Source organism: Macaca thibetana, chromosome 6 (assembly GCF_024542745.1).
Source record: "Macaca thibetana thibetana isolate TM-01 chromosome 6, ASM2454274v1, whole genome shotgun sequence".
Classification (NCBI taxonomy): Eukaryota; Metazoa; Chordata; class Mammalia; order Primates; family Cercopithecidae; genus Macaca; species Macaca thibetana.
Window position 1 is genome coordinate 115,577,661 of NC_065583.1, and position 12,512 is coordinate 115,590,172.

Here is a 12,512-nt window from a genome sequence, read left to right on the forward strand (position 1 = left end):
ATATAGCATGTTTGTCTTCACTTACAAGGCTGGCCCTTGTGTCATCCAGAAACTTGAATTTTGGGAGAGCTCCCATCATCCTAATTGATAATAGTGACTCACCGTGCCTAAACAGTACAATGTGATTTATGCTTAACACCTGTTTTCCTTCCAGAAGTTTGGAATTTTGGTATGTGCCAGATAGAGGGTACCTATGTGACCAGTTCCCAGTAAAAACCTTTGCTACTTGGTCTATAATGACCTTCCTGGTGCCCAGCATTTCACACCTGTTGTCATAACTTACTGTTGGGGGAATTCAGCACATTCTGTATAACTCCATGGGGCTAAAACTCTTGGAAGCTTGCACCTGGTTTCCTCCAGATTTCACCCGATGCACCCCACCCTTTGCTGATACTGGTTTATATCCTTTTGTTGTAATAAAACATAGCTGGAAGTATGACGTTCTGCTTAGTTCTATGAGTCCTCTTAGTGAATCATCAAATACGGGAGTAGTTTTGGGAACCCATGACACAACCAATAAGACCAGTCTAATCATGGCGAAAACATCAGGCAAATCTCAGTTGAAGGGTCTTTTACAAAATACCTAACTAGTACTCCTCAAAACTGCCAAGGTCATCAAAACAGAGAAAGTCTGAGAAAATGTCAAGAGGAAACTAATGAGGCATGACAACTAATTGTAAGGTGGTATCCTGAAACAACGAAAAAAAGAATATTAGGTAAAAACTAAAGAAATCTGAATACAGTATAAATATTAATAATAATGTATTGATATTGGTTCATAAATTGTGACAAATGTATCATACTAATGTAAGATATTAACAATCCAGGAGACTATGGGTGGAGCATTTGGGGACTCCCTGTACTATCTTCAAATCTTTTCTATAAATCCAAAACTATCCTAAAATAAAAAAGACTCTTTAAAAAATACTTGAGCATCTATTATGTACAAAGTACTGTGCTAAGCATCAGAAAACTAGATCTATATAATTACTTCAGGTAAAGGCATTATCAATCATTAGTTATTTTGTTCCATACCTGCTCATTTAGCTGTATGCTAGCAGAAAGGCCAAATTAAGATATTTAGTTTTATTTATTTAACTTCACTGCACATTTATATCTTATTATTCTAGATGATGACTTCCTAGAAGGTAGAATAAAATTAGAATTATCAACTTACTGAGCATGTCCTAGGTATTTTTACAATCATAAAATAAACAAACAAACTTACACTGAAATAATAATTTGACAGAAAGTAGAGTCAGTAATACCTATCTGTTTCAATATATGACTAAAGGTCACGATGTTCTTTTACTCTATTGATTGTCTTCTTTACTAAACGACTATTTTGTGACTTTCTATGTTTAATAAAACCATAAGAAACGTATTATAAACTCAAAATTGTCACATTTTCATTACTGCAGCTTTTCATTTCAATAACTATTAATTTTCTCCTTGAGGAAGAGAAGAATGAATGGGGAATAATTCTCCAATATTTCCACTGCATAGATAATCAAATATATATTGGGAGTGTGATTTGTATAAGATTTTAAGATGATGAATCAAGAGATGAAATATTAAATGGGCTCCTTTAAAAACTGTAAAAATTTCAAAATGACCCCTATATGCAGATCCATGAAAATGAAACTTAGTGCCTTTGTGGAAGATATGTCTTTGCTAGATAAAACCAAATAAGCAGGTCTTCAATACAACTTATTGGCTTCTATTATCCCCAGTGTCTAAATCATACCTTTTTAATAATATAAGTCCCTTAATTCATTTAGCTCACTGAAAATAATGTAACAGAATTATTGTAGATGACTCAGTGATTTATTACAAATCATGATATATGGTCAATTATTTTAAATTTTCAAGTACAATACTCCACAGACACATAAGGCAAAACTCCCTCTTTTCACAACAGCGTCCTCTGGCCTTAAAGAGACACCTTCTTTTATTCATATTAAATAGGCCAAAAGGTAAGAAATGCAAATACAGTAGAATGAAATGCTGTTTAAATAGAATTATTTAGAAATACTAAGAAATACTAAGCAACTATACTAATGGTAGCTTTAGTTTCCCTCAATTCAGTGAAAAAAATGTTTTGCTCTAGGATTAAATGTTTTATTAATTTTCTCAAAATGCTGATATATTGGCAATTTCCTAATTACACTAATAACTTAGATAAACTAGATGGACCAAATGAAGTTGCAAAACAAATTAGAAAAAGTTTTAACTGCATTAAAATAAAAATACCACATAATAAAACTTATAGTATACAGCTAATGCAGTAAATTTATAGCATTAAATGATAAGGTAAGAAAAAAATCTCAAATCAATAATAGAAGTTTCTATCATAAAAATATTATAAAAGAAGGACAAATAAATTCAAAGCAAAGGAAGAGAAGAAATATATGTAAATATATACATATTTATATATAAACAAATTTTGAAAACAGTAAAACAATTTTAAAAACAATAAAAACAACTGAAAAAGTTGTTTCCTTGAAAATATCAATAAACTTAACAAACCTCTAAGCAAGACTGAGAAAAAAAGGAGAGACGCCATCATTATCAGGATTGAAAAGAGGTTATCATTACAGACCCAATAGATATTAAAATAATAACAAATAAGGAATACTATGAACAATGTTACATATGTAACTTTGACAACTTTGATAATTCTTCAAAAACAACATCAAAATTTGCCCAATATGAAGTAGATAACCTGGATTGTCCTGTAATTATTAGATAAACTGCATTCATAGTTAAATGCCTTTCAACAAAGAAATCTCCAGGCTCAGGTAGTTTCACTATGAAACATTTAAGTAAAAAAATGTTATCCTCGGCCAGGTGCGGTGGCTCATGCCTGTAATCCCAGCACTTTGGGAGGCCGAGGCAGGTGGATCACGAGGTCAGGAGATCGATACCATCGTTGCCAACATGGTGAAACCCCATCTCTACTAAAAATACAAAAAAAAAAAAAATTAGTTGGATGTGGTGGTGTGCGCTTGTAGTCCCAGCTACTCAGGAGGCTGAGGTAGGAGAATCACTTGAACCTGGGAGGCAGAGGTTGCGGTGAGCCGAGATTGTGCCACTGCACTCCAGTCTGGCAACAGAGTGAGACTCCATCTCAATTTAAAAAAAAAAAAAAAAAAGTTATCCTCATTATTTTCCAGAAAACACAAAAAAAGACAACTAACTCATTTAGTTATATTCTTAGAGTATTATATACTCTATTATATACTCTATATTATATATAGAGAGTATAATACTCTATATACTCAGAGTATTATATACTCTGGTACCAAAATCAGACAAAGATATTACAAAGAGACAATTTCAGACTAATATTCTTCATCAACAGAGGCATAAAAAAATCCTCAAAAATGATTAGCAAATAGTATCTAGTAATACACATAATAATATAGCATAACAAAGTGTAGTTTATGGTGGGAATGCAAGACTGGCTCAATATTTGATAGTGAATTATATTAACATTGAAAACACATGATCATATCAACTCATACAGAAAAAGCATTCTACAAAATTCAACATCCATTCATGAGAATATTATCAGCAAACTAGAAATGAAAGAAAATGTCCTCAACCTGAAAAAGAGCATACAACTAACATTATATTCAATGGTGAATGCATGCTTTCCTGCTAATATCAGGAAAAAGACAAGGATTTCTGCTCTCAACATTTTCATTCAGCATTATACTATAATGCAGAATTGGAAACTAAAATTTAATAAAACATTAGCATTTAGCAACAGCATTAAAAAGAATAGGAATAAATCTGACAAAAGACATCAAGAATGTATACTCTTAATAACACAAGATACAAAGTCAAAACAAAAATAGTGTTTTTAAACATTAGCAATAAATAATTGTAAGTCAAAAACGTTTTAAATAACAAGAACTCCTCTCAAAAGAAAAAATGCTTGGTATAAATCTAACTAAACATGCACAGGTTCTGAATGCTGGAAACTGCAAAATGCTGATGAAAGAAATCAAAGACAAATAAAAAGACATAAAAAGAAAGACAATGTTCACATATTACGAGAGTCAACATAGTAAAGATTTCAACTCTCTCCAGGTTTATCTATAACTTCAATATAATTGCAATCAAAATCCCAACATGATGTTTTATAAATATAAACAGACTGATTTTAAGTTCTACATGGAAAGTCAAAAACTTAAAATAGCTAAACCATTTTGAAAAAGAGTAATAAAATCACAGGAAAAAAGGGGTACTAACAAAAGCACAGACAAAAAGATGAACTGTACAGAAGAGAGTCCAGAAATACACCCACACATTTTCAGACAACTGATTTTTGACAAAGCTGCAAATGCATTTCAATGAAGGAAGGACACTGTTTTCAACAACTGGTGCTGAAACAATTGAGCATCTCTATGTAAAATAATAAACCCCTTAAGCCTCACAACTTATTAAAATTAATTTTAAATGAATCTTAATTCTCAACGTAAAACTTAAAACTATAAAATTTTTTGAAAAAACCATAGGAGAAAATCTTCATAACCTAGCATGAGACAGAGTTCTTAGATATAACAACAAAAGCATAATCTATTAAAACGTTTTTTGAGAAATAGGACATCATAAAAACTAAACAGGTTGGCTCTACAGGAAAAATAATTAAGCGAATAAAAAGAAAAGCTACAGACTGAGAGAAAATATTTACAAATCACATATTCATTGAAAGACTTGTATCCAAAATATATAAAGAACTCTTAAAAGGAAGAAAATAACCCAATTAAAAACTGAGTAAAAGATTGTATTTTTTGAGACAGGCTGGAGTGCAGTGGTATAATCATCGCTTACTGTAGCCTTGGTATCCTGGGCTTAAGCAATCCTCTCATCTCAGCCTCCCAAGTAGCTAGGACTACAGGCACACACCACCACGCCCAGCTAATTTTTTTGATTTTTTTTGTAGAGATAAGGTCTTGCGATGCTGCCCAGGCTGGTCTTGAACTCCTGAACTCAAGCAATTCTCCTGCCTTGGCCTCTCAAAATGCTGGGATTATAGACATGAGCTGCCACACCAACCCAAAAGATTTGAAGACACTTAACTAAAGAATACATACAAAATGGAAAATAAGCACATATGTTCAGCATCCTTAAGGAAAAGCAAATTAAAATCATGATGTGATACAAATGTCTATATATTTGAATGACTAAAATTTTAAAATATTGAGAATACCAGTGCTTGCTTTCAAGGATACACAGCAAATGGAACTCTTTGCTGCTTGGAATGCAAAATTGTACAGCCATTCTGGAAAACAATTTGACAATTTCTTATATAAGTAAATATATACTTACCATATGATCCAGCAATCCCACTCCTGAGTATTTACCCTAGAGAAATAAAAAATTAGGTTCACACAAAAATATGCACATGAATGTCTGTAAAAGTTCTACTCATAATTGTCAAAACCTAGAACAACCTGCTTGTCCTTCAGCAGCTGAATGGATAAATTGTGGTTCATTCATACAATGGAATACTACTGAGCAACGAAAAACAACAAACTATAAATACATGCAACAACTTGCATGAATCTCATAGGCAATTTTACTGAGTAAAAGAGGCCAGTCTCAAGGTTGTATACTATAGGATTCTATATTTTAACAGTATATTAATATTGTACAACATTATCAAAAAGACAAAAATAATGGAGAACACATCAGTGGTTTTCAGGGATTAGGAACGGGATGAGCACGTGATTATAAAGGCACATAGCACAAGGGAGTTTTGGGAGTGATCAAAATGTTCTGTGTGCCCATTCTGTTGGTCATTACATATAAACCTTTACATGTGTTTAAGTCATAAAGCTGTATGTAGAGAATAATTTTATCGCATGATAATTTAAAAAATAAAAATGAAAAACAAAAGGACTATGCTGGATAAAAAAGAAGTTTGCTGGTTAAATGTGGTTCAGTGCTATGTCTTTCCCCAAAGTAGATGCTCAATTAACTTTTGCTAAACAAAAACCCTGAAAACTGGCTGTAATGTCTGCTTCAATATCCATCTCATTTACATCCCTAAGATTCAAATATTTAAATAACTTTTTGTACTGTCATTAATGCTTTCTGTCATGGTATAGATCACTGAAAGATGTCTAGCTTACAAACATTTATTAAAAACCTCAAGTGAAAGTCAGAAATCCAGATATATCAACCAATTATTCTAAACTTAAAGCTATCATTAATAATAGTAACTTTTACTTTACATATTATATGTTTATCCTCATTTTAAAAAAGGCAAGATCGATCTGTACTGAAGTCATTACTCAGACACAGTATCCCAAACAAGCATTTAATAAGTGTTCACACAATCTTTATTAAATATGGAATGAAACTGCACACCTATGCCATTAATTTGTCTCAGATATTTACTCTTTCTAGGATTTGCCTTTTTGCTTGAATTAGCAAAACAGACTTAAAAATTGTAATTATTCTGGTTCTAACTGCGATGTATACTTACATCACTAACACAAAATTTCTGTGCTGCTATACACTTCAAAATTTTCTGTGCTAAATAAACACTGGGTATTTGTTTGCCTGTAGCTTCTGTGCTACCAAACTCAGTAGGATCCTGCCATGTCACTTCCTATACTGACCTGTGACAACAGGTCTAAGACTCATTAATTCTGATCAATTAGCTAAGCTATATCATATGTATGTGAATGAATACAAATAACTTCATCTATACAAAAAAAAAAAAACCACTTTAACTTTATACTTGCTTTGCTCTAAACTGTGTACGAGTATTCCTATGATGGAAAATGATCAATCATGTAGCTGAGGTTTTCAAAACTACCTAGCCTAAGAATTAAACACATTTTTAAATTGCAAAGATGTTATTTGCATATATTTACAGTATGAAGTATAATTTTCATACTTCTTTTACATTTCTATTTGCTACAGAATTATTTTAGAGCCCTCTACATTACATTAATCATTTTGAAAATATTCTTTCTGAATATTCACTTAACTTATGACCATCTCCAATTTACCTATATATAGGTCAAGTCTCAATGAAAAATTTGAACTTTGCAGTTTCAGTTAAGTTAAACTATGAAGTATGTTATAATGATGCTAAAACACATTCATTTTTTACATTCTGTAATATATGCTTTGATGTCACATTACACTATCACTTGTAAACAAACCAAACTGAAATGCATTTTAGCAACCAAAAATATAATAAAAAATTACCTATAGAAATAATTATACTATATAACTGAAAGATGGCAAAAACACTCAATCTGAAACATTCAATGCAGTAATTTTATTATATTGAGTCAAAACTAGAATCATAAGCCATAAGTTTAGTTAACTATTTTTTTAAATTTTTTATTATAATTTAAGTTTTAGGGTACATGTGCACAACGTGCAGGTGGGACTGTAAACTAGTTCAACCATTGTGGAAGACAGTGTGGTGATTCCTCAAGGATCTAGAACTAGAAATACCATTTGACTCAGTTAACAATTTTTAAAAGAAAAAACTAATATATCAAGTTGCAGCTTTCTATATTTTAGTTCTGTTAATATACAACACACTGATTAATAAGGACACTATTATGAATAAGTAGATAATAAAGTCAGTTTGCAAAAAAAAAAGTTTATTCAGAAACATATTGGTTCAAACTTTCAAATGTTCATGAGCATCTCATCCATTGGCTTTAATTGCTTTCTTTCCATAGCACCTAACATTTACTGTTCAGTTCCTTCACACATCCTACTCTGGAGCATATTACTATGGGCACTGAAGTAGATCAAATCATAGAGAAGCATAGTCTCCTACAAAATTACAGTAAGGGTAAACTAGCCTTTAGATAATTTTCACAATTTAGCACAGTTAATCATAATTAGATCGTGTGAGCCCATGATTAAGGCTCCTTGAAATACCCACTTAACCTATTATAAAGTGATGAAAAGTGAATGACTTTGTCACCTGATTGAATTTACTTAGAGAAACATTTTTTCAACCCAAAATAAAAAAAAAAAAAACATTTTTAACCCAAAATAAAACCACTGCAAAACAATCCTAACATGTAAAACATTTAAAATATAGTAAAAAACAATCCAGTGTTAATTAGAGATTAATATCCCTCTAAAATATTACCAGAATTGGGAAAAAGAGGTTTTTTCCTAAACATGCATGAAGCATAGAGACTGGGTTATACATGCCAATTATAATACAGCTGCATGATTATTGAGTGCACTTAGAAATAGCATTTCAAGAATTATTAAAACCAAGTTTTTATTATACAGATGTTGAAAGTTAGCTCCACTCCCCAAACTCCAGTATTTATAATACAGATTTTTTAGTAAACTCTTTTGAAAAATATTACCTGTTTCTGTAGCCATCTTTCACGCCTTCGTTGTTTCCTTCTTAGATTCTTCAACTTGCTCCTATCTCTTTTATTGAGCCTCTGATTAATGCTGCCCAATGAAAAACTGGCTGAGTGCAGGAAGTCCAGCGGGGAGAGGTGCTCTTCCTGGTCTGAGGCCTCCAGCATGCCCCTGCCAGCTGAGGGCAGGTCCATCAGGAAAGTCAGATTGTTAGTATTAGTATGGTCAGAGTACACTGAAGAAGCTTCTAGACCACATTGAAATTCTCCTCCTCTTTGTGTCTGGGTCTCATGGGGGGCCACTGAAAATCTTTGCAGCAGCATACTAGGATCAAAACTGGATGGATTCTGAAAGGAACAGCTATTTTTACTAGATTGTAAAGGCAAGCCTGAAAGGTCAATAGGCTGCGTTTCATTTAGTCTGGAATAGGCAGTAGTCTTACTATGTATTTCATATAAAGTGGGTAATAAAGTCAGTTTCTCACTGATGTTCAGATCCAGACTATGTGATTTTCTATGAAAAGCTCTTGTAGTGCATCTGCCAGTCACAAGCTGGGGAACAAAAAGCTGGTATTTTGGTTCTGATGCTTTGCAGAGCAGTTTTTCATTCTTCATCTCAAAATATGTTGATCGCACCTCCAGGCAGAGTGCTTCTGTTAATCTTCCAGGGTCATTATTATTTCGGGCCATGTTTAAAAGCCTGTGATTTCTGTTTTTAGAGCCACCACCTGTCAGCAGAGCTTCCTTGTCACAACCTGACTGAACTCTAGGATGTGACAAGTATTTCAGTGATGGTCTCATTAGTCCGCCTGCCTGTGCTGGCTGATAATCGGTCCGGCTCTTGGAGAGATGTACAGCTGCAAGCTGGCCACAGGAACATTTTGGAGTGCTGACAAAATTAAAGCCCCCTAAACGGGCCCCACAGAAAGGGCAATTCAGTTTTCCAACTGTCCACTGGGCCTACAGGTAACAAAGAAAAATAAAGACAGTGCTTTCATTATAAAGAAACCGAAGAGAATTTTTTTTTTCTTTACAGCCAGCCACATGAAAGTTTTCTATGCCACAGAAAGGCTAGCTTTCTGTTTTCTGATTAGTAGACTGAACAGCAAATAAAACAAGCCTTCCAATAAATAAAGATAAGCAGCGCCAAAGTTTTAGAATAACACATTGCAAATCATGCCCAAGCAAACAATATTCCTAAGAATTCTAAATGAGAGTCTCTTGAACAATAGGTTAAATATGGATACAGTGTGAACTAAAGAAAAATATGCTATGGAACCAGGAAGCGAATCAGTGGACAGAGCTTAATTTGCAAGTAAAATCTCACAGAAAAGTGTCTGTTTTGATACACTTCTTGCATACCAAGCACTGTGGGAGGGAACGTTACCCAACCAAGAGAATAAAGCTCTTCCTGGCTTTTTACATACAACCAAAAGATATTGATTGCATACATCAGACGGTGCATTTTCTATGCTTGGATTGGAAATTAATAATGAACTGTCTTAAAATTATCTTTTCAACTGAGATAGTGAAATATCTGCAGTGTCCTAATATATTTTAAGTTCAGGACACTTATAAACAGTGCACTGGCATTCTCCTAGAAAATTCTTACAGTGTGAGAAGGGATATCAAATGTTATTTTTTAACAAAAAATTAAGCTGCTCAGTGGAGAAATGTAATTATATATTTCCAAAGTCCTACTACTTATAATTTTCTAAGACAGGAGTTTTGAATTGTAAAAAATAACTATACATACAAGGTCAGTTCTCGCTCTTACAATGTTTCATTAAGGATCCTTTAAAGTGTAGAATTTTCATTTTGATTATACCAGTGAAGGTCATTAATTATCCTATTTATTTTGTATGTTTGTGCATTTATGTGTGTATATATAGATATGAATAACACATACAGAATATTCCATTTATTGAACAGGACCTATTCTTGGTGCTGGGAAATACAAATGAATAAAAATATAAAGTCCCTGACTTCATGGTGCTTATATTCTAGGGTGGGAGCTAGGCAATTAACAAGTTAAATAAGCTATATGTGTATGTAGGTAAATATGTATATGTGCATGTATAATATATATATTTATGTCATACATATGCTTCTGTATAAGTAACATATATTACATGTGTGTATATGTGTGTGTAAAATACAGATAGGTATATAAAGCAGAGAAAGGAGAAAAGAAGTGTGAAGAGGGGTAATGGGAGTGAGGAACAGTAAGAGGTTGGCCAAGCAATGCATCTAAGAGAAACAGCTCTAAAAGGAGGACAAAAACATTCTGAAGGTTGTATATTCTTAATTTTACTCAGAAACTAAGAACTTACTTTTTGGATCAGGCAGTTTATCCATTCTGGAAGGGCTTCTATATTCATGTGCCACACATGGCAAATATTTTGAGCATCAACTGAATCATCTGTATCCTGTTAAATAAAAATAAATGATATTACTAATTACCAGTTCAGAATTTATTTCACAGGTTTCATATTTAAGTAAAACTCAAAAATACAGTCTATTTTAGTTATAAAGCAAATATACACTGCCTTCCCTTCCTAACTCCCATAATAAAAAAACAAGCCCACAAAAAAGATCTTTTTAAAATTTCTTCAGAGAATAACTACCCGTGATTTAAGACAAAGCCCTTCCATCTCACTGAGGTCATCAAATGAAATTTACAATTTAGCAGTCAGTTACTGAATAAACACATCTAGTGCCTTTTTCTGCATGTGAGACAAAATAGTATCTTTCATGGCAACTTTCTCCAGCCCCAAATCTCTATTCTATCTGAATTCTACTAACAACAGAATAAAGTTGCCACATTCTCTATCAAGATGCTAGATGAATGTGCAGAAAGATGGGGGAGTAGAATGATGGGATTCAGGACACACTACCCCAAAATAGGCCTCCTTGGCATACTGAAAAACAGCAGAGGCAGGAAGGTCTTACTAACCTCTCCCCTGCCCTCTCCCCTCAAGCAGGTCAATAACCTAGGAGGGATTTTCTGACCTCGCATAAAGTATGTCATAAGACTCTTATGTGAGAGATGCTAAAACTGTCCTTATAAACTTTATAAATTAACCAAGGAAGAACAAGGGGACAAACAAAAATAAGCCAAGCTTGCAGCACATTGAGCATTAATCCCCAGGTCTTCTTGCTCTCTGACCTGCTTCCTCATGGCTATTTGGTGCCTATTGCCCCAAATCCCACAGATCCTAGATTACAGTTTCCCTTAACTGCTCTATAGGTAACAACTTCAACATTATGAAACTCAAAGTTTCCCTTTGAGATACTCCTCTAGGTCCTGAATACCAATGAAACTATTAACACCAGCTGGACTGAAAAATCCCATTGATGCCAGCTGCTCTGAATGAAGGATACCACCAGAAGTTGACTCACCAAAGAATGTAGTTTCCACATCCTGATGATTTCATCCCTCATTCCCCAACCAATCAGCCACCCCAATTTTCCAGTTCCTCACTCTCCATGGTCTCCTTAAAAATCCCAGCCCAGAACTCCTCAGGGAGATAAGGATTTGAGGGTCTCTTCCCATCTCCTCACTGGACACCTTGCAATCATGACATTCCTTCCCTGCTGCAAATCCTGCTACTCAGTGTATTCGTCTGTTACTACACAGTGGGCATATGAAACTGTTAGTTGTATAACAGTGCCATCCCCTACACCAGGATAAGGGTATCTTCAAAACTTCATTTGAAATTGGCCCTCTAAGTAAGTTTACCAATTCATCTAATAAACTGGGTGGGAAGAGGTGTACTTCAGTGCAAGTCTGTATATGGATAAGCATATTACCTTTTGAGAGGTAAATTCTTCAATTTTAGCAAGAGAAGAGAAACTTAAAAGTCACATTCTATCTCCACTGTTCAGCAGCAAGCAAACTGCATGAAAACAAACACCCTAGAATGATTTTTTAATAAACCCACAACATAATACAAATATAAACTGATGTTATCAGATTTTCCCCCTCAAAAGAGAAATTCTGGCATCTTCAATCATTGATAATCCTAGGGTTCCAAACTTTAATTATTCTAAGAAATCTGTGGATGCCAATTTCTACAGAGAGTTTGAGAAAGAATATCAACACTCTGGTAAGTTAAAGGTTCTCTTTTGACTAGC

General features: G+C 33.6%; 1 protein-coding gene across 14 annotated transcripts in view; it reads right to left on the reverse strand.

Moving 5' to 3' along the window:
- RNF180 (ring finger protein 180) overlaps positions 1 to 12,512 on the reverse strand; it is a 235,804-nt gene that overhangs the window by 178,745 nt on the left and 44,547 nt on the right. For all 14 annotated transcript variants that reach the window (XR_007726438.1, XR_007726437.1, XR_007726439.1 and 11 more), the window contains 3 exons: positions 10,709 to 10,804; positions 8,376 to 9,335; positions 5,341 to 5,376 (listed from right to left, as the gene is read on the reverse strand). Coding sequence is in view for 11 of the 14 variants with exons in the window: in XM_050793758.1 (XP_050649715.1) it covers positions 5,341 to 5,376; positions 8,376 to 9,335; positions 10,709 to 10,804 (1,092 nt within the window). In the remaining 3 variants the exon portion in view is untranslated. The remainder of the gene's footprint in view (positions 1 to 5,340; positions 5,377 to 8,375; positions 9,336 to 10,708; positions 10,805 to 12,512) is intronic.